The following is a 24,071-nucleotide window of genomic DNA, read 5'->3' as shown; positions in this document are numbered from 1 at the left end:
GGACAGGTAGATATATGTTGGACCCGGAGGAGTAACGGAGCGGACTGTCACTTGGATTTCCGATGGGAACTTGAACGGATCATGTGGAGGTTTTCCCCTGCTCAGTATAAACTCAGTTATTCCTTCCAGGGGGAGAAGGTCCAGGAATCCAGTTATACAGGTAGGCTTCCTGTCGAAGAGCAAAGACAAAAACAACATAAGTCTCAGAGAAACAAAGCTCAGGTTAGACTCTGCTAATCTCAGCTTGGCTAGAGTACCCAAAGGTGGCAAACACTCTGGCATCGAGGTAGTGACAGCCCACTGCTCAAATACTCCTCCAGTAATGAACCAACGAGCCGCAGGTGTGCAGGGAGGACCAACGAGGACAGGGCACCACCTGGTGGTGGAGAGAGAAGGAACACACAAACAACCCACACAAACTGGATTCCTAACAATTTGCCTACTATTTTATATTTCAAAACTTTAATTTTCAAAATGTTTTTATAGCTTTTATATTTTCAAATTCTGTTTTTTTTTTCTTCAAAGTCTATTTCTCTTACTGAGTTTTACAAAATGCTTTCTTTTCAAATGGTGTTTCACAGATTTCTTTCTCTTCACTTCAGGCTTCGATCTGTAAAACACCATAAAAAAAAAATGCAAATCACGAAACTCAATATAAAAAGAGAACTGGAGAGCTGAAAAAATGTCTAAAATAAAAAATAACAAAAATAAAATATTATTTAAGAAATTAATTGCAATAAGAGTATTTTAAAGAAAATCCCAGAAACTAACAGTATTATTCACACCTTTTTTTGATCAAAAAGTTTTATCTTTTTTTATCTCTATTTTTCTTTCCAGATTTCTTTATATAAAAACTGTTTTATTCCCTTTCCATGTTCCTTACCTTGGTAATGTCAAAAATTTTACAGTAAAGGTGTAAAAATATAAACAACCTAGAAGACTGAAATTATATAAAACTTTTAGCTCTGCTGCTGGTTCCAGTTTGGCGTATCTCTCAGCTTAACTCTACAGTCAGAATTGCTTTTCCAAGCTGTGACAATCTCTAGACAATTTTTAATGCTGTCTGTGACAAGTAAGGAACTAACAACTTATAACAGCTCCACACACCCCACTTAATGATCCCCAATGGTTTCACTTTATTTTTTCTAAAACTACTTTATCAATTTTAGTTCAGCTGGTTCATATGAAACTCATTTTTCTGCTCCCTCTTTATGTTTCCCAAACTCAGCAGCAACTCAAATCCTAATTTCTTTCCTACTTGTGAGCTGCTCACGTGTTGGATCGCGGCCACTGCTTGTAAAAAAAAAAACAAAAAAACACACACACACAAAAATCAGATGGAGGAGATTATATAGGGGCCATCTGTCTAGTAAATTAAGTGTCGTGTTCATATAATTGGAGGCATGACAATAGCTGTAGCAATTTGGAGAAACGAGGAAATTTTAAAGTCTGTGATGTTCAAAGACTTGGAGAGTTCACTCCAACACAATAAATGTATTTGGGGCATGATCTACCCCAGTAAATATAAGGTTCGGATGCATTCTCTTACCAGATGTTTGCCTGAAGCTAAAAATGCCTACTTGATTTGATCAAGTCAGTAAATGGACGTGCAAAGTTATATTTTGGGAGTGCTCTTATATTAAAAGGGGCAATATAACTATACGTCCCTGGTAATTGATTGATTGACTATTTTGATCTCACATTGGAGAAATTTACTCGTTACATTGGCTCATATAGTTAAAGTATCAGCATTTTTTTTTTCTTTTTTATAGTAGTATCATTATACAGGGTTATTCTTCAGGGTGTTTAAATGCTCATTTATATAGATTATTATTTATATGTACATATATAGTTATTGCAGTGTCAAATATACAGTAACATGTTATTGGACAGGGTATAAAATAGTAAATTGCAGATTACACATTGCACAAGTTATTGCTGTTGTATTGTCGCGTTGTAGCGCCTGGATGCAGCAGGGTTGAATGACCTCCAGTAGCACTCCTTTTTACAAACAGGTTGTAAAAGTCTTTCACTAACTGAGCTGCTCAGCTCCTCTACAGATTGGTGCAGAGAATGGAAGGTGTTTTCGAGGATGGATGTAAGCTTGGACAGCACTCTCCTCTCAGCCACTTCCTCCACTGAGTCCAGAGGGCAGCCCAGGACAGAAGCGGCCTTTCTCACTAGTTTGTTCAGTCTCTTTCTGTCCCGCTCCGCACTGCCAGGGGCCCAGCAGACAGCAGCGTAGAGGAGGGCTGATGCCACCACAGAGTCATAGAACGGTTTAAGCAGGTGCCTGCTCACTCCAAAGAACCTCCGCCTCCTCCGGAGGTGAAGGCGGCTCTGGCCCTTCTAATACAGAGCATCAGTGTTTTGAGTCCAGTACAGTTTGTTATTGATGTGGACACCCAGGTATTTAAAACTCTCCATTGTTTCTATGTCCTGCCCCTGGCTTTCACAGGGGAGTGAGGTGAGGCTCTTCTCCTGAGGTCGATCACTATCTCTTACTGGTGTTAAGACACAGGTGGTTCTCCTGACACCAGTCGATAAAGTTCATGATGACCAATCGATAGTCCAGCTCGTTCCCCTCAGAAACACAGCCTACAATGGCTGAATCATTGGATAACTTCTGGAGATGGCAGCTGTCCGTGTTGTAGGTGAAGTCAGAGGTTTAAAGGGCGAAGAGGAACAGAGACAGACAGCCGTGCAGCCGCACGTACTGAGGCAGTTCAGTGAGGTAGGTGATGCATCCACCAGCTTCCCCCTCAGCAGCTCTGGTCTAACGGTCTAACGGTGTTGGAATAGTCAAAGAACATGACTCTAAATGCACTCCTAGTGGTCTCCAGGTGGGTGAGCACCTGCTGCACCAGGTAGATGACTGCAGCTGGTCCAGGGTGGGGCTCAACACGGTGCACAGGTGAGCTAGGATGAGGCGCTCCATGGCCTTCATCGGGTAGGAGGCTAGGGTGAATGGCCCAAAGTAGGCCGGTTCCTTGGCGTGCAGCCTTTTGGGAACCAGTAACACACAGGAGGTCTTCCAGAGAGTGGGGACCACCCCCAGGTTGAGGCTCAGGTTGTAGATATAGCTCAGGACCTTACTATCATGAAGAGAAGACATGACTAGTTTGTTCGTTGAAAGCCACGAAAGATGAGAATTTGATCTAAGAAAAAAAAAAGTAAACCTTTTCTCTTAAATTCAGGAGGTAGCAAACACATCATGAATGCCTTTGGCAGAATTCAAATTAACTATTTTAATCTTGATTAAACTAGATTAGTTCCACAATTACAGTGAGACGAATCTAGATTTAAAAAGATCAATCTATGCCCACCACTCATATATATATATATATATATATATATATATATATATATATATAAAAAAACACTCTCCCTCACCCATCGCAGGGGGTCTTCCCTCCTTTTTCCTCCAAGCTCGGGTCCTCTACCAGAGGTCTGGGAGTCTGTCTCTAGAACTGCACCTTTCTGGACTGAGATGTCTGATGTATTTCCAGGGATCTTCTGTAACCACTGCTCCAGTTTGGGGGTAACTGCCCCCAGTGCCCCAATGACCATGGGTACCACTGATGCCTTGACCTTCCAGGTTTTCTCCAGCTCTTCTCTGAGCTCCTGGTATTTCTCTAGTTTCTCATGTTTCTTCTTCCTGATGTTGCAGTCACTTGGTATTGCTATGTCAACCACAACGGCTTTCCTCTGCTTTTTGTCCACCATAATATCCGGTTGGTTTGCCATTACCATTCGGTCCGTTAGTATCTGGAACTCCCACAGGATCTTGGCTCGGTCATTCTCGATCATCTTTGGAGGTGTTTCCAATTTTGACCGTGGAGTTTCCAGCCATACTCTGCAGAGATGTTCCACTATTCCAGCCACTTGGTTATGGTGCTCCATGTAAGCTTTCCATGCCAGCATCTTACACCCTGCAGTTATGTGCTGGTTTGTCTCAGGGGCTCCTTTGCACAGTCTGCACCTGGGGTCTTGTCTGGTGTTGTAGATCTGGCCATCTATTGCTCTGGTGCTCTGGTTGTCATACTGCCATGTATGACAACATAATGTGGACGGCGATGTATGATGACATATGTATGACTTGCATCGCTTGGTTGATTCACTTCAAACTAAAATAAAACACTGCAAATGTGTATTTAATTTTTTTTCTTTCTAAACGTTCTAAAAAGGGGCATATCAGTTGGATGGAAACATATCTATAGCCTAACTTTTCGAGCTGATTGGATGAAGTGACACTTAAGGCGTTCCTATAAGTGTTGTGTTTAAGCCAATCACGGTAACTGATGAAATAGCAGCAGCTACATTAAAAACCACAGCAACTTACACTCTGACACTCTTGCTGTGCCTCTTTTTTAAAGAGGAAATTGTTGGTTCTGGTAAAACAGATGCGATAGCAGCAGCTATGTGTGTGTCTTCCTGTGCTGCCATGATTATTTTGGTGTGGCTGTGGGCTCACCAGCTTTTGCTTTTCATCATAGTTAAGTCCCGCCTTAAACCATAATACTGCACATAATTGGCGACAACTCAAACGATTTAAGCTGGAGTAGTACAAGATGGGTTTTCATGTCTTTGTGAACACACAGATACTGTGAGAATTCAGCCTATAGCTAAGCTTAGGGTTTTTCAGGTCACATGCTGTTTCTGGACATTTCAACTTTGCCTTTCTCCGTTACACATTTAGGCCAGATTCTAATTAAGTTAATGTTTAAATTAGTGGTTTAGATGCACGTTGTATTGTGGTATTCAGAAAAATTACATCTATGTAAATTCACCAAGAAGGCTAGAATCAGTCTAACCTACAAGGAGACTTCATAATGTCTAATCAGCTCTATAGTATTGATTTGAGAAGACACATCCTTATTTAGTTAAATATGTATAAAGTGAGTTGGTATGTATTATAATGTATGATATATACTATATGTAGGAATATCTAAGCAATGTAAGAGTAAATTGATGAATGAGAGAATAATTAGAAATAACTTTACACTTCCATCAGCATCCATTGACAGTAAGTCAAAAACTTTGTAATGAAACTGTCATCATGTTGCACTCTCTAAATGTTCCTTTACAATCAAAACATATTAAATCTTATTGCAAAAGAGCAATTGTTTTTTAACCAACCAGATTTGGAACTGTATCAATTAACTTTTTTTCTCCTAGAGGGACAGAAAATCCACTCCATTGTAACTTGATGGCAGCCTTTGCTTTAACTAGCTTCTAATTGTACATAATACTTCTGAATGTAATAACATTAATGATAATCTTCTGTCTTGAAATTAGTAATGTCACTTTCTTTCAGTTTAGTCTTTCATTAAAGCTGCAGGATGACAGGAGCTGATCCTGTGCAGAGCTCTACAGCTCCGTGTCAGGCAATCCTGTTTTATTGGAGCCTTTTTTTCACGTTAAAATGGCCTCACAAAAAGCAATTACAAAGGATTGAACTGCTGGATTCTTCACAGTGCTATTACTGGTTGTAATAATACCAGTGATCTCAAAGTGACTCACAGAAGGGTTTTTTTTTTTTTTTCTTTATGAAAAGAATAAATCAGAAACAAGGGGCCCCATCTGGGGATCTTGTTTTATTTCAAGCAGCTGCAACAAGAATACACATTTACCAAACATATATTGGTTTTACATGTTCCTTATTAATGAGAACACATAATTTTAAAGTTGGGGAACCTCATTGGCATAACCCTAACTATCTCCGCTCTTGTTTATTAACTTTTCACCCTAACCTTCCCATCTCCTCCAGGATTAAATACAAAATGTCTCTCCTCTCTCATCCATGCATGTATGGAAATGCCCCTTCTTACCTTGAAGAACTACTCAACCCCACAAACCACAACATTTTCTCTCTGCTCCACTCACCACACCTCTTCCCGGACCCGGTCAGGCAAACAGCATCGTCTGGCCCCACCCAGGACACGGCTAAAAACAATGGGCAACAGGGCCTTTGAAGCCGCAGCTCCCCGTCGGTGGAATGCCCTCCCAGACCACCTTAGGGCCCCACAGACGGTGGATTGTTTTAAGAATGGACTGAAAACTTTCCTTTTTAGAAATGCCTACAATTGCTGATTTTGGATTGTTTTAATAGGCTACGTATGCATTTGAATGTATTGATTTTAATGATTGTCTTTTTACTCTGTTTTTAATGTTATGGTCTTTTAACATTGTTTTAATTTTCCCTTTTTTTTATGTAGCACTTTCAGATTTGAAGTCAAATGTAAAGTGCGTTACAAATAAAATTCATTATTATTATTATTACCAAAGGAGCTTTAGATTCCCAGGTCCAGATTGAGCTCCTGGGGAGAGAAAGCTTTCTGCGGTGCTGCTTGTCACCTGTGGAAGGCCAGGTCTGAAACTTCCAGGGGGAAAACAACAGCTAACCACAGACAGCTTAACAAAAGAACTCTTTTTTTTTTGGTGAAGCATTTTAAGCTTTTATAGTCTATTGCTATTTTAACTTTTTTGTTCAGTAATTAATTCCTGTAACTATTGTGGACTTCTTAACCCTTTATAGGGCACTCGGTGAATTATTTTGAAAATCCAAATTTTAAGCCAATATTGTTATTGGAATCCAGGACAAGACTTTATTACCTTTGTAACATTTAAAAAAAGGATATTTAGACGGCAGAAATTAAAGTCAATGTAATAACAAGAAACGCCAACTTGCCCGAATATATTAACAAAAAAAGTGTTTCTATCAAAAATTAATGAAAAACACTCTGAGAGTGAAAGAAACACATTTTTTGGTACTTAGAGGCGTTAATGCTGATACTGCCACTTACATTTTTAAATTTATAAACCAAAATCTGATTCTTAACTAGGCTTATTTACTTCTCAACTTTTTGTTTTCAACCTTATTTACAGTAGGTAATATATCATTCAAGGGCTCATCTAATTGGTCAAATGCCAAAATAAGATGTACAGCCATGTAGTGGTATCTTTGCTGAATGGCTGGATATAGATCTTGTGCTTCTAGACCTCACAGAGGGATGGAGGGGACTCCATTTGTAAGAGGTATTCAAGTGATCAAAAAAGCTAACTTGCCCAATAAAGGGTTAAAGTGCAGTGAAAATAATATATTATTATTTTTATAAGAAATATGCAGATCAATACTCTACCTTAAGCACCTTTAGTCATGAAGTAAGTCAGCACACTCAAAGTCAACACGGCAGTCCAAGGTTTGGGGTATAGGAAGATGACAAACAATTAGACAACAAGAGAAAATCTGTAACTTGTGAAGTTGTTAAAAAAACGTATGCCTGAAGTTTTTTAGACTCTCTCAAAACACAACAATGTGATGAAAATGTTGGGTCAAGGCCTGCATGCTCCATATGAGTGTAGTTCTCTCTGGCCTGAATATCACACAACTCTCAATTAATGAGTTTCAAAACCCCTGAGAAGTCCTCACAGGTTCATCCCATTTTAAAGTTCCTACCAGTCATACACTATTCGTCAAAAATCACCCAAGAAAACAAGTTCTGCCTGGAATATGTGTCACGAAGCAGCAGCAACAACTCTCAAAGCAAATCTGAAAGATGTGTTTTGTTCTTGCAGCCCTGGGAGACAAAACAAATCATTCTGTTCCTGTGGACTACAGTATGTATCAGGCTTAGGTCCCAGAGGAAATTAAAGGGTTCGATTATGACTGGGATTTTACCATATATCTTCAGAGCTAATACAGTCTTTCTTCATCATTTCAGAAAATAGAAGTGCAATATTGAGCTGTATAAGTAATGAAAAGGGTAAAACTATGAATATGCAGCATTTTTCTAGTTCTACAATATGGACACTTTTACCATAATCATCAATTTCTGCTATAAAGCTAAAGGTATAATTTTTCTATTTTATTTTACAGGATCAATAAAATCCACCCAGGAATTGCTTTAGCTGTTAATGCTATGTCCTTAACGAAGGAACAGGTGATTTTAAAACAAGATAATATTTGGTTTACATTGGTAATCTAAATGGGTCGCCTAAATGGGTTAATGGTAATGATACTTTATTGTTTAGATATATTCTTGGTCCGATTTTCTTTGGGTATTTTGATGTCACCAAATAGCGTTTTCACTTTTGTAAGTCACTGAAAAGTCTTGATTTTTTTTCTTCTTCTGGTATAAAGGAAATGAGGCTGAAATAGGAGCTGATTTAATCTCCAGCTCCTTTTTTTCAGCAGGTTTAAGCTTCCACAAGACTACTGGACCAAACTAAGCTACATGCGATTTCAAATTATGACAAATTACTGCTAATAATCCATGAAGCACATTATTCTTGGAATGTCCCAGCTTTGTTGTCCCTAATATGAATGCCTTGATCCTAAGAAACAATCAGATTTGAGCCTCCTCTTTAAAGTTCAACTTATTTCTGTTTTCAAACATGTTTACAGGTCTTTAAACATGATCACAATTAAATTTAATTTGGTTCAGTTTTTAAATTAGCAGCTCACAGAAGAGGCTGTTCCAGGTACACCTTCTGATAAAGGTCTGAACTGTTCTTTCGACCTCCTGGAATGGTGATCCAAGGCCTATAATAATAATGACATTTAAAACAGAATTTGGTGCAGAAGATGTAAATTAGTCATGACTCGTTTGAACTAACACAAACTGCTGTGTACCTCAGGCTCGCTTGTTCCCCCAGAGTCTTACATTCTCTTAAAGGGATACTGTGTAAGAACTACTGCCATCTAGGATTAAATGGGGGTATTTCACTCAAACCAACGCTAAAACCAAACATGTCACTGCCTCAAACACGCTTTGTGTCAAACGCAGGTGTAACCATATCATCTGATACTTCATGAAGTTCTAACAAAGTTGAAAAAGTTCATGATTGCTTAAATTATGTAAACTTTATTATAAGATAAAACATTAAAGAAAATAAAAAAAAGTGCACAGACACAGCAGTAAATTGTATGTTTACACAGTTTCAAAAGCTGCGGTCATGGAGGCTGACTGAACAGTGTGAAGTCTCTACTCGCTGGCATTTACTGTGACAAAAAGCATTGTGGTTTGAAAGCTGCTTAAATCTACTATTATGCTTTTTATGGTAATGAGCAACACTGTCTAATTAAACCGAATGGAAAAAAAGTAATTTCTCCTTGAAATGTCAAGGAGAAACATGGTAACCTAAGTGTCCCTTTTGCAGCATTTCTCCTCCACTAGTTCCTTCCACTTGGAGAAGGCTTGTTTATCCTGATATTTTATTTTGTTTTTGTTCTTTTAAGTTCTCTTTTTCGCTTTGTCTGGGATGATGAATCCGTTTTTTGTGCTGCTGCTGCCTATGTTTGCTCCTGTATTGTGCTGAAGTAGTGCAAACTTTCAGTTGTTGAATCAGCATCTCCAAAAGATCTTCACCTCTGCCTCTCATGACTGTCCTGCCACCAACAAGAAACCTGTTGTTATTCTGCGTGTTAGTACCTCTTTATCCCTGTCTGTACTTTGAAGATGACACACTGCCATGGCGATTTAATAAAGAGTGACCAGCCTTATGCATAAACTAATTCAATATTCCTCTCTAACAAAAATGTATCAAATTATAAGTGGAGGTAATGATGCACAAATAATAACACATATTTAAATGCAGTAATTCATTTCATGCAGTAAAAGAGAGAAATTGTTATACGTCATTTCAAATCTTGAGAAGCTTCATGTGTCTGAGTTAGGGATTCATAATAAGTTTGGGTGAAAAAAAGTGACTTCCTCTTTTCCTAATAATAAAGTTTGTTTGTGTTTTCGAGGGGGGGGGGGCGGTCTTGGGGGGGATCCCTGACTGTTTTGTGTGGAAATATGTTGTTTGGAGGGAGGGAAGGAAGGAATTAAGATAATCCAGCAAACAACAACTGCAGAGGAGGAGTATAAATGCCAAACAGAAAAAAGAATGGAATAATCAACGGATTGGGAGCAGGCGTGGATAGAAGGAACTAGAAGGGAGCTAGGGGAAAGGAGAATGGCATAAGGGGGAACAGAGAGTAAACAAGAAATACATAAAAAACTCGAGAACACCCAGAAAAACTAGAATGACATAAAATGGAAAACAAACCATCCATCCATTTTCCATCACCCTTCTCCCTGCTGGGTTTACGAGGGGTGCCCGTGCCTAGCTGTTAATTAATCCCGCGAGAGGCGGGGTACACCCTGGACAGGTCACCAGTCTATTACATGGCAACACAGATTCTGAAAAAACAAACACTGTTCCACTGTGCAGCCAGAAAAGAAACCAATTACCTAGAAAACACAGAAAGACATCAAAGTGTAAATAAAAACTGAAGAAAACAGAAACAGGAAAGGCAGAATCGTGACAGTTTGAAGGTGGTTGAAGTGTCTGTAACATGCTCTTACTCTCAATAAAGTCACAGCAGCCACAAAGATACGTTTCAAAATATTTATAATTTGAGCAAGGAATGAACACATGGCCTTCCACCATCAAAAAAAATAATGACTTACATACATACCCAAGATGAGTTAAACAGATTTCTGCAAGTCGCAATGGCGTAACAACACAACAATAGGCCAGTAAGCAACATTACATACGAAGTACAACACCGATTGGGACCCCCCCTCCTCTGCTGCCGCTGCCGTAGACTACGAACCAAAATGTGCCCCTAACATACACACTTCATCATTTCATCATTCATCACCTTCACTAGACATGGATATACTTTAGTGTATTTTGCTGGAAAATGAGTCTTATCGGGCTACCTTGAGTTTCACAGCTCGCCTCCTCACCCACACTCTCTCCATTCATCTCCTGGTCACAATCTTTACTCACTGTAGCAGCAACGTCTTCCATTCCTTCTTTGATTCTTTGAAAGAACGTGTTTATTTTGGGAAGTTTTTTCTGTTCTTCCAGCAGCTTGCTTTTTCTTTTCTGGAATCTGCTTAAGTACCTCTTTTTGGTATCCATTGTCGCTAACACATTGTACGTAACGGTTATGGTTTTAATCTACGCTCTGGATTACCCATAATTCCAAGTCGTAGTCTAAAAATTAAAATACTCAAATACATTGTTCTTTTAAGATCTTTATTTCGATTTGAAACATATTATGGTAAAATATTTTTTACCAACCGTCTAATGAACTATACAGTTATTAACATAGTAATTAAAAGTACCACTGCCTCTTTTGTTGTTGATGTCGTGTTTAAACAGCTCACCATTATGCTGAAATCTGGCATGCGTTGGGGTATAAATAAGGTCCGGTTGGTCAACCTAGCATCAGCTGGGTTTAAGACGAATTATTCGCACCATTACGTTTGCAACGAGATGTCCTAGTCCACAATTGCGTAGGGGGCCAACCAGGTGTCAGTGACGGGGGCCCTAAGAGGTTGGGGGCCCCCAAGCAACTGCATACTCTGCTTACTGATAGTTACGCCATTGAGTTAGAACCTATGAAACAACTGAATTATGCCTGACAGCAGCTCCTCCTGAATATTAGAGAAGTTCATCTGCATTCATTAAACATTTCAGCCTCAACCTGAGTCGGATTAATCATTAAATGGAGATATTTTTGTAAAATTATTTTTATAAAGAGCATTTTTATTCAAATAAAGACAGACCTTAAAGCTCATTTTGGTGACGCGAAAAGATATATTCCAAATACAAGCTTATTCTTAACATTTTTAAAAAGGTAGAACTGTTAAAAAACATTTCAGCAGTGTCTATTTTTTCAACTTCAGACATTACTAAAAGTAGAAAACTAAAAATGTAAAAAAAAAAACAGTCAAAATTGTAACTGCACTGTTGCAGTAAACAACTTTTGTGTATGTTTGTGGGTTTTTGTGGTTGCTTTTCAGTGTAAACTATTGTGTTCTTGTTCCACTTATTTCCAGGACAGCCTGTAGGTCAATGCTTGTGGTGCATATGTCATTGTTTAGGAGATGTTTCTAACTCATTGGTATTCAAGGAGATTTTTGGAGCTTGGAAGTCATTCAATGCGGCAATGAAACGGTTAAGAGTCACATGGTATCGGGTGGTATTATCAGCCTGGGGCTGCAAAAAAAAAAAAAAAAAAAGTGTATGGGAGAAAAAAAAAACCCTATGGGGAACAAAGAAATCAGAGTATATTTAAGGGGAAGTCTCCCTGGATCCTGGAGCCGTGTGGCTGTTGGATCTGACTGCACACCTCACCTCTGCCTGCTTGTGCACCTCCATCCATCACGGCTCCTGACGGACGGCGCTGAGGATGCGGACTTCTCTGGTCGTGTGCTTGTGGGTGTTTGCGCTACAGTGTTTGCAAAGCATGCTTGGCGCTCCAGTGCGCGGAGCCGGCAGGTACAAAGCGGCACCGGTGAGTTTCAGCTTTTAAACTTTATGTAGGAGATTTCTTTCTTCTCTTTTTAGTGTAAAAAGAGGAAACATCTTTGCACATCACTGCTGCCAATTATCTTTATTCAGCTGGATCCCCACCTCCACATGCAAGGATGCCTGGACATTAACGCGCAACAGGTTGTTAGAAAAGTGAAGTTTGCGCCTCATATGTTTGCTGTGTGAAATGTAATTACAGCAGTTCAGCAAGCAGTCAGAATCATCAGGACAAATTGACTGATATGATTAGGAAAATGGTTATTTTTGGCCCCCGCTGCTTTTGACCTGTCGCTGTAATAAAACACAAAAGCTGTCCAAACCAAGACTATTATCACCATTTATCATTTTGTCTGCTCAGCATCAACAAAAACATGCTGTTTAGACTATGAGCATCCTAATAGATATATACCACATGCAGGATGACTTATGAGTGTCCCAAACTGCCAAAATGAAATAAAAAAATAGATAAATATAGATTAAAACTGTATCAACAAAGCGATCCATGTGAAATCACTGCAAGTGGTTTAAAAAAATGTATTTCCTTTGTTATTTTTCTCTTATCTGATAGTATAACAATGCACAATTATTCCTATTTGTTGGATTTAGCAATTAGATCTTTGAATTATTTTACGGAATTTAGTCCCGTAAAAGTTTTTTTTCAGTGTTAAAAAGTTAAAAAGCGGAGTTCTTAACTCTGTCTTAGGCATAGCAATTCACTAAGTTTTACAAAGACTGACTGTATGTGCTCCTTTTTTTGTTTTTGCACTTCAGTTCTTGCTTTAAACCATCTAGTCTGCTTCGTTTCTCTTCTAGATGACGCCGTTGCAGGAGATACTCCCACTACATTTTTACCTTTCTCTGTCTTAGAGAGCTCTCCTGGATCAGTGCTCCTGCATTCCTTTCAGTCTGGTTCTGGTTTTTCTGGAGGTTACTTCATTTTGTATACACTCTGTGAATACAAAATGACAATAAAAGTTGTATAAGTCTTCCTGTTAAATGAAAGTTTTCCTCTCTACTGTTGACACATGCATGTTCAGTATAAGAGATTGCTGCAAAGTCTCTAACACAATGCCAGAACATTTCCACTTCTGCTACAGGCTCTTTTAGGAAGACTGAAGTCAGGCGTGCTATGCAACCTGCTGATTTCTTTAGAAGGACACTTTAACCAATCTGCCTGATTGATGATGATTTGACTGGATTTAAATTTAAAGTGATTTCAAATAATAAGTGTTGTAGAATTGGCAGCATGAAAATTAGCTGATTTGATTATGATTCAGAGGCTGATTTACTATATATTATGATATATTATTGGAATACAAAACAACAGTGTTTGTGTTTTTTTTTTTCTTTTAGTAGATGCTAATTGAGATTGTTACTTTACCTACATCAAACACAATTGATAGATGTTTAGGTATATTGCACAATTAGGACAATCGTTCTAATGGTCTCTTGTAACACACCATCAGGGAGTAATCATACCAGGAATAAGTGCTTGGCAAAGGTTCCTAGATCTGCAGTGAATGTGAAATAACTGGCATTAGGGGACAAATGGACATGTTCTTTTTGGCTGTTTGAATAATACAGAGTTTGATGCATATGTGCACCAATAGGCATCAAGGAGTAAGCTTAATTAAATGTTTCACTTTTTTTTCTGTTCAGAAAATTTTCATTTCCAGGACTTCCCCTTAAATTTTTTTTTTTTTTTTGTCCTCCTTATCTTTAATTTGCTATTTTTGGTTTCTCTCTTTATTTTTTAAAAATGTGATCAAGTAAATTAGAAACTAGTAAAGCCATGACTCAAGTGTTGATAGACTATATGAAGGCATAGATTTTTTCTTATTATTATTTGTTATTATTCTGGCAGTTTTGATCCTCCATAAACAAGCAGAGTGTTGTGATTTCTGCAGCCAGGTCTGATCATTGGGGAGGAAAGAGTGAAGAAATTGTGAAGGTTGCTGAGCTCCACTGCGGGCATGGCAGGAAGCTGTAATAACAGGCCTTAAAGGCATTTAGTCAACAACACCATAAAAAAAAGAGGTCCAGCATTAGGAGCAGTCCTGATGGCGACAGTCGGTGGATTGTAAAATTAACTCATTACTATCTTTAATCTGCTCCTAAATCACATGCTGTAGTGATTATTGTATTCTGTCATTACAGGAGTCTCTTGTGTTTTGTTTACCACCCATCTGCCATCAAATTACAACTTCTATGGGTAAATATTTAAGCCCGTTTACAGAGAGTGGATTGTTTGGCATGCAGGCCTCCTTCAGAGGAATGTTCTGTTTACAGGTACACAGACAAAAACAGTTTATCAAGAGGAGGGAGCAGTTTGCGATGCACAATGACTCAGAAGAATAAAGTTGTTACTGAGAATAGTTGTCAAGTTGCAGAGAAATGTTTGACCTATTTTAGGATGTGTGGTTTTTCTGGAGGTATCTGTAAATCATGCTTAGTAGAGGGTGCGGTCTATAGAAAAGCTGCAAAGATCCTGACAGGGAGAACCATAAATTCCTTAAGGTTGGAACATCTGTCAGCCAGGAAAGAACAAGCATCAAATGATCCGAGGTGAGAGATAAACAGGGACAGAGAAGGAACCGTTACCTGAAGCATTTATTTGGTGCTTTCACTAGATTTATATGCAGGTGAAGTCATGCCTGGACAAGTCTGGCAGCATCTAACTTTCATGATCACAAGAGTTTATTGGTAAGATGTGCTGGCATGGAGATGCCGTTTGGTGTTTATTGGTCTGATGCCCGTGGACAGAGTGGCCCTGATAAAGCCCACCGCCCAGGGCAGAATCAGCTTTTGAAGAAATCACTTATTTTAGCTCTTTTAATGTTCAATTAATGATGAGGCTACAGCCCAAAATGAATACAGGTGTCCCTGTGCAACAGCTGCAACTGCCTGATATGGGGCTCCATCGTGAGCAGATTTCTGAGCCATCTTTTAATACTCTGTTCTTGCAGGCAGGGAGCTAAAACCCTAAAATAGTCGCCATGAAAGGCTGGACATGACATTCAATCGTGCTTAGTTCCAACTGGGTGGTACATGTCCAGGTAACACCAACATAGGGGGTAGGGCCCAAGGTTTAGCAGAGCCTTACTCGCATCCCCATAACGCATGGCGAGGCGATGTGTTCCTCAGCTAGCCCAGGCACACACATTCAGCCATTCATCCATGTGATGTCAAAGAAAACACCATTCATCAAAGTCAGGAGACATTCTTCTAGCGCTCTGTGATCCAGTTCTGATGCTCATTGTTAAAGCTTTTGGCAATGGACAGGGGTCAGCATGGCCTCACTGGCTGGTCTCCAGATATGCAATTCTGTGTGCCACAAACAGATGTACTGTATGTTTTGACATCTTTCTATTAAAACCAGTGGTAACTTCATCAGAATTTTGAGCTAGAGAAGTTCATCTGTTGGTTCTGACCATGTTTCACTCCTCATGTGTGAATAAATCAGAGCCAACCACGACCCTGTCCCTGCAGCCCCTCTGCTACCTCTTTATAATACCGTATTTTCCGGACTATAAGCCATTACTTTTTCCCCACGCTTTGAACCATGCAGCTTATAAGAAGGTGCGGCTTTTCTGTAGGTTTTTCCTAATCACCAGAATGGGAAGTTAAAGTTGGAAATGAATTAATTCAATTCAATTCAGTTTATTAATATATCGCCAATTCACAAAACATGTCATCTCAAGGCACTTCACAGATCATACAGTCAAATTGATTCAAAGTTTTCTATCTAAGGAAAACCAGTTGATTGCATCGACTCATTGACTCGAATGCAATCTCTCACACTAAGCATGCTTGTAGCGTCAGTGGAGAGGAAAAACTCCCTTTTAACAGAAAGAAACCTCGAGCAGAACCAGGCTCAATGTGAGTGGCCATCTGCCGAAGCCGACTGGGGTTAAAAAATAAGGGCCCTATTTTCATTTAGCACAAAAACATTGTAGCAGTAGGCACAAGGGAGAACAAGTGTCCCAAATTCACATTTGGACATTTATTTGCCACATTAAAGCTGCTGAACCAGTAAAGAGACTAGGCTTTACTCCTGCAGAGCTGAAATGAAGAGTGAATTTTAAGCTGTAACTACTGCGAGCCAATAAGCTAACGGGAGCTAGCGTTCTTCTTTGTCCCTACCCCAGGGGCTATATGTAGAGCTCCCCCTACAGGTTTTAAATCAGAAATCAGAAATACTTTAATAATCCAAGAGGTAAATTACTTTTGTTACACTCTCCAGTTACAGTTACATATATATATATATATATATATATATATATATATATATATATATATATATATTAGGGCTGCAACTAACGATTATTTTAAAAATCGATGAATCGGCCGATTATTTTTTAGATTAATCGATGAATCGTACAAAAAATATTTTTTACATTAACCTTTTTATTCCAAAATAAACATTTTAGACAGAACAAACACACAAGTACAGGTTGCTCATTAACTGTACTGGTGCAATATGAAAAATTAATGTTTGTGTTAAACAATAGGCCCCCCCATTTCAACAAATTAGTTTTTTTTAGACTAGAAGACTTCTGCCTTTTAAGACAGGAAAGTATAGCAGTTAAAGTTGCTACTTGAGAAAATACATAACCATAGAGATAAAAATAGCCCTGTGATTCAAATTATAAATTGTATTTGGAATAAAAATGAGAGAACTAGGGGTGCTAAAAAACACATCCTCCAAAGACAGATATTTACATGGGAATGTGGCATAAAATGAATTGACCTATCACTTCACTTCCATAAAATACAGGATCTTCTTTACTTTATCTTTGCCAGAAGATTTAAACTTTAAAAGCCTTGCCCTCATAATTTGCAAGTTAATTTATTTATAAAGAAAATATAAACGCTGCTCAAGCTAATTCAAATGAAATTAAAAGTAAAATAAGTAGCCAACCTTATCACTGCTTCCGTGCCATGTTAATTTGTTTTTACAAAAGTTGCATGTTACGACTTTTTTCTCTTTACAAAGCGCAGGCTGTCTGCGAATTGAGACGCAGCTTGCGTTTGCGGTATCGATCATTAGAACAGTTGACGTCTTTTTGAAAACAGCCTTTGCTCACCTGAGGCGCTGGCTCGCTCTGCCGTACTTTTTTTTTCTTCCCCCGTTTCAATCGAGTGGCAGCGATGACGACGGCGGCGGATGACGCATTAATCGCGCGACACAACTAATTGATGATATTCATTGCCAACGCTTTTAAAAGTCGATTTTTATCGCCAGTTTTTTTTTTTTTTTATTCAGTGGCCACGGTTTATATTGCGGTGTACTCTATAGTCCGGAAAATACGGTACTTCTGATGAATACCAACCATTGTACACTGGAACTATCCTAGAATAGCTGCAGTTCTGTAGATTTTCCGAAGCACTTACCTAGATCTTAGGAGTCTGAGGCCTGTCAAACCGCCATAAGTACTCAAGCTGCCCATTTTTCTGCTCGTAACGCATCAACTCTCAGGACTAGAAGTTCACTCACTACAAAAAACATCTGGCTCATTAACATGTGTCATGATGGAAAGGGTATTATGTACTTTGCATTGGTTCTCAGTAGGAGTGAAAAATAATTCAACATCAATACACTATATCCCAAAATAATTTTATTTAATAATGTGATATAAATTTTTAACACATTTCTGGTATTTCAATATATATTAGCTGTTACAGCATTTTTCACTAACTGCTCCAGATTTTATGAAAATTTTAGTGGGATTTTTTAAAAACAAATATTTCTTCAGTGTTATATTCTAGATGTTTTATTACCATGGCGAAAATATTTGTCATAAACTTTGGCAAGATTCTGTTGTCCGTATTCATGGCACTCTTTTTAATGCTTTTATTTTAGTTTTATCTGGATATTGATATCAAAATTATATCTTATCAACTGTAGTTATAGAGCATATATCAGGCAAAATCAACATTGAGCATTTAACTGTTTTATAATGCTACTCCCTGATCAAAATCCTGCACAAACTGGTATTTTGCCTGATTTATGCGTCTCTGATAAATCGTCATGACGAAGCAGTACCTTAGAATAGCATAGAACACAATACAATACAATTCAACTTTATCGTCATTACACTGTCACAAGTACAAAGCAACAAAACTTAGTTTTCATCTGTCCAGAGATGCTATACAGGATATAAATATTAATTTACATGTGTACAGAGACTATGTATGTATAGACTGTAATCAGTGGTGGAAGGTGTAGTTTTCTCCAGTTTATTATAGGTATATACCAAAAACCAATCAAATGAATACTAAGTTATCACACCAGTATACTTATATGAATGCCAACAACAAAAAATATTATAAAAACAATTAAAACAAAGCATAATTGACTGCACAGGTTTACTTTTTGTACATAAATGTTGCCCTTTTGAGGCTTTGTGAAGGCAAATCTGTGTTTTGCATGGTCCAATATGGTGTCACAAACCAAAAAAAAGTAATGTACCAGTTTAATAATGGTGAAGCTATTAGTCACTTTATATTTTTTTAATATTTAAAAACTTTATTTTCTGAGAATGTCTTTATTCATGAGCAACTATGCAAAATAACACATAGAAAAAGTACACTATATTATATTATTTTCCATGTGAATCCCAGATTGTTCATTATTCTTTGCCTGTTCTAAAAAGTGCTTTAAATCAGTCCTATCTGTCTTTATCCATGCTGGCTCAGATCCTGACGTTTGAAAAAGGAGGCAGGAAAATCAGTATAAAGCTTTAGCCTCGCTGCATGCAGTTAGCCAAGCCTGGTAGTTAAACCAGGTCCTGGGAAAAAACGAGTGTAAAGTCTCCATCTGACTTTAGACTGCTGCTAATTTTAGTGTTCGGATGATCGGGCCCAAATAATTTCAGGGATTTGACTTTAGCAGCTCGACCTTTCAAACAGCTGCACTACGACAGTGATGACAGTTCCTGTCACCTCAGGGCGCAGCTCTCGTGCACCCCAAGCCCTCCTACCTAGCCACTATCGTCAGTGAGCCTCCTGCTCTGGGAAACAGCCAGTTATATACCGGAGAAAAAGTAGTTCCAGAGGCACAAAAAATATATATTTTTTAAGCTAGAACAACTATGCATGTGTTTTGTCACACTTTCTCAACAATTTTAAAACATCCCATGCTATGTCAGACCTTGATATCAACTATTTTTTGTTATTTATTCATTTTTGCCCCATGCATTTAGCAGACAGTTCCTTCAAACAAAAATAAGTTAAACAACTTATCAATGGCTAGCAGAAGGATCCACTATTGCACGTTTCAAGCAGACAAGATGTGGTGGTTTTCCTATGTTAGCTCAGGATGAGAGCAGAAGAGGACATCATTAGACCGTAGAGCCCGTTGGGCAGACTGAGCCAGAGTTGGGGTGAGGAGATGCAGCTAACTGGTGTCTCCACTGGAAGTAGGACTATGAAACAGTCCTTTTAGGGCTTTTTAGTAATCCACCCACAAACATTTCATCCTTTGTCCACATTATTTAGTCTATCTTCCCTTTTGATTTAAAAACATTTGTCTATTTGTTTACACAGCTGAGATGAGGGGCTGTGTCACAAGCCTGAGCAGGTATTCATATTGTAGTTATTTTTAAACAATATATATAATATATAGATTTATTACATATTTTTTAACACCAATAATGGCCTAATAATGTACTTTTATAAACGACTTTTAACTACTGGGCGTGTAATTTTATTTCTGTTCACAGGAATAACTACGCGGTCCTGATTAATATCAAGGTCTGACATAGCACCGGGATATTTTACTCTAATAAAAAGCATACACAGTATTCTAGTTGAAAATCCTTTGATTATTTTTCCTCCTTAAAAGTACAGGAACTACCTTTTCTCTGGTAAGAAATCAACCCTTTCTCAGAGCATGAGGCTCAGTAGAAACACTGTTACATCTCAGCTACAGATGCTCAATGTTTCACAAAACTACCATGTCCAGACACAGGAACTTAACCTTTGAGCATATGCACTGTAAATAAATGCCCACTTTCACCCATCAGAGAGGGGTGATGAGGCAGTTTAGACAAATTATTTGAATTATGAAATTTATTACTGGCAATGGGATGTTTAAAATAAACAGTCTTATCATAGACAAGCCATAAAGCTCAGGCATCACCTTTCTGATGCCGGAACCATATAACGATATTTGCCTTTCTGAGTTCATTAATTAGACATCTAAGATTAGCTAAAAGTCTATCATAAACCACCATAACCATATTACTGATGGACAATGACAACATGCTAAAGTTTTATATAAACGTCAAAATGAGGAAGAGCAGGCATTTTAAGTGACTTTAAACCTGGAATGGCCGTTGATGCCAAACAAGCTGGTCCAAGTGTTTTAGAAACTGATGATCTACCAAGATTTTTCTGATGGTATTTTCTGAAAAAGATGAGTTACCTTTAAAATCTAAACAGAAGTGCGGTGTAGATGTCAAAGATTTGGGTAGAATAGCGGCACCTTAATGATATGTTAGAAATAACAAAAGCAGCTTAAATAAATTCTCACTGAAAACCAAGATATATAGAACACCATCTCTAAATATCAGCAAGGCCAGCCTTAGAGCAGATGAGCTTCAGCAGCAGACGACCTCACTGGGTACCACTCCTACCTGTTAAGAACAGGACCTGAGGAGACGATTCACACAGGATCATTAAATATGGAAAATATCAGATAAAAAAAAAATGCTAACTAGTCCGATTAGTCTAAATCAGATGTCCTAGATCTGGACCCAATCTGATTTAGAACATTTATATATTGCCGCATGCTGTCCGACGGCAGTGTCTAACTTCCCTTGCTCCGCTTCTCTTGTTAATATGTTAAAGCCCTCCAGAGCGTCCAGGACCAGGCTACACGTGATACAAATTAGCCAATGAGCTGCTGTCAGTCTGGGTTGCTGCTGCTGCTACTTTTAGACACAGCAGGCAAACCTGTGGCAAGCCGGGCGATGGGCAAGAAGGAGAAGACGATGAGAAAAAGAGAGCAGAGAAAGTGTGGACTCTGCTGGAAGAACTGTGATGAACTGGTGAAAGAAAAGTGAAATTGCGTGCTCAAAGATGACCCTAAACATTTTAAGTGTGTTTGGCTCAACCTGCTGCTTTGAAGAATATGGATTAAGGCTCAAATGAGCACCTTGATATGTGCTTTATAATGGCTTTTTCTCCATTCAAACCCAGGTTTAGAGCCTTGTAGGGCAGCATAAAGTCCACTGCTCTCATTAAGCCATAAAAAATACAAAAATAAACAGTCAGTTCTGGTGTTTTATAAAAAAATGTGAATAAGGGAATTGTCTATATACCAAACTGAGTGATTGTTGTTCTCTATTTCAATAAACACCTTTTAAAATAGAAACATTTTCTATTTTTTTAAATATATTTATATTAAAGAATTCAATTTATAAAATGGATTCATAAAGACCTCATTTTATTTCAGTGTTAAATTCTGTTTAAAGTAACAGATTATAATTAAAAATGTCTCCAGATCTTAACTGGTTGATGGTCTTCTTTATTCAGACCCTGATGATTTTTAATTGGTTACTACTGGTCTAAATGTCATGCTGCAGATGCATCATGAAAGCGTAGATCCATCCTGCCCATTTTAACACATCAACCCACCTGGATACTGTTGGTAACTTGTCCATCCCTTTAAGACCAGAGTGCACTGGTTTTCCTGATGGCAGTAACTATGCCAGGGGAGTCCGTTAACAGTCTAATCACGTGGCCAGGGAGTGTAGATATTTTAGAAAATATTTTATTTAAATAACATTAAACAAAGAGTTTATAGGCATAATGGTTTTATTGATCAATTTCTGTATGATTTTAATACTCACTCTGGATTCTGGTAGTTTTAGTCCCCCTAATGTAGATTTTTTTTTTTTTTTTCAGTTATACTTCCAGCCACTTTAATCTGCGGCATGATTTTGTGGCTCTGATTAATCTTCATATCATATGTAAATCTTTAAATCTGAACATTATGTTGCACCTGTAATGTCTGAGTTTAGTCTGTCACTTTTACCTGCAGAGGTTTAATCTGTCAGTTGTGTTTGTAGAGTAAGTTTGAGCACGCAGGCCCGGACAGGCTGAGAGGCTGTGGCATTCAGGGCAGTGGGATTCTGTTTTCACTGCAGCAGAGGGGGTGGGTGGAACAGCGAGCTGTTTGGATTTCCCTTCTGTCAATAAAGCCCGATTCCCGTGGTTTTTTCTGTTGTGTCCCATGGTGCTGATGCCTCTGTGCAGAGTGATTGGTGGAGGCACCGTGAGAGCAGAGGTGACGTCGGCACCGACCCGGGCTCCAGACGAGGGGATCTAGGTCACAGCTGCGCAAGGTTGTAAGTGGCTAATGAACGCAGATCCATTTTGGTTATTTCAGCACAAGGTGACTGTGTCTGATCCCACCTGAACATTGTAAGTGTAGGTTTGGTCTGCAGACTGAATAAAATATCTCAGGATGGGAGACTTTGATTCCTGATTTTCAACATGGCACCGTTTGATCCTAATATCTGATTTTTAAATATGTGGGGAAAAAACTAAGTATGCATATGCAATAAAATTATGCTTTTCCCATTGCAGCACTGTGCATAACTCCGGAGTCATCGCGTTTCCTTCTGTGCAGTCAGATTTTGATTTGATCTTTTAACATGACCTCAGTCAACAGTTCTTAAGACTTTCAACGTTTTTCCTCTGACCATTTCTGCATTTTCTTTTAGTTTGAATGTAGAACACAGTCAGTGCAAGAGGATTTTTTTTGTTAAAGGTTTAATTTGAATTTTAGAGTTTTTGTTGCGAGGTTAAATATCTTTTCCTGCAGTCAGGAACTTTTGCATCCTTACCTTAATGCATCATAGATTAATTTTCTAGTGAATAGGAAGTACAGGAATCTGGAGATAAAAGCTGATCTTTGACTGGACATGTTTAGGTTCCCTCTGCTGCACATTTCACTTGGGAAGGTCCTTGTAACGGATTGGATCTTTCAAAATTAATTTAGACTAAGTGGATAACTGTTTGTGTTGTAAGAAGATCTTACTGATAAGTAATCAAAAACTGTTTATATAAATTAATTTCAAGACTAGCAAACACAAAAAATAAGCAACACATGGAAAGGAAAAAAATATGTCAGGAAAAACAACTGCAAGTTAAGAAAAGTTGCATTCTTTCGCTGGAGTTTCTCCAGACCACTAGGAGGAGGGAATCACCAATTTGTATAGGACCAGACAATAAACATTACTACGAATAATGTCTATGGACCGGATCTGTGGCAAAAACATCAATGGGATGTCACCCATTCATATACTTGCAGGGTTTTGTGTTTGCAGGGCGTTCCACTGTGAGTGCACCTTTTTTTCCTTTATGTTATTTTTTCTTTGCACGTGCTTTTGTGTTGCTATGTTAGTCTCGTTTGCAGGAATTCACTATGAAAAAATTTATTCACACAGTGTGTGCATCCATAGGCCACCATACCTTAATGATAATGCTATTACATCAGCCTCTGTGCTGATGTAGTTTTGTGCTTTTTCCTTTGATGATCTGCGGTGTCATAACAAAGGGCTCTGTCACATCATATGCTTTGATTCATTACCCGCCGTTTGAAAATGATTGTGAGGATCAATGTTGCCTGTTGTCTTTGGCAGCAATGCAATGCTTGTTAAACTATTCTCCCCCCTTGAGTTTTTCATTTTTTGTCCCAGCTTTTATTTCCTTAACGCTATCACAAATACAGAGCAACGAAA

General features: G+C 38.4%; 1 protein-coding gene across 1 annotated transcript in view; it reads left to right on the top strand.

The window, feature by feature from the left end:
• The first annotated feature begins 12,039 nt into the window (after positions 1 to 12,039).
• Positions 12,040 to 24,071, top strand: part of mmp11a (matrix metallopeptidase 11a) — a 45,727-nt gene continuing 33,695 nt past the window's right edge. Inside the window, exon 1 of the mRNA XM_038306523.1 lies at positions 12,040 to 12,301. Within this exon, the coding sequence (XP_038162451.1) occupies positions 12,197 to 12,301 (105 nt within the window). The 5' untranslated portion in view covers positions 12,040 to 12,196. The remainder of the gene's footprint in view (positions 12,302 to 24,071) is intronic.

The sequence above is a fragment of the Cyprinodon tularosa genome, unplaced genomic scaffold (genome assembly GCF_016077235.1).
Source record: "Cyprinodon tularosa strain WSP-4 unplaced genomic scaffold, ASM1607723v1 ctg583, whole genome shotgun sequence".
Taxonomy (NCBI): Eukaryota; Metazoa; Chordata; class Actinopteri; order Cyprinodontiformes; family Cyprinodontidae; genus Cyprinodon; species Cyprinodon tularosa.
This window is presented reverse-complemented; position numbering and strand designations above follow the sequence as displayed.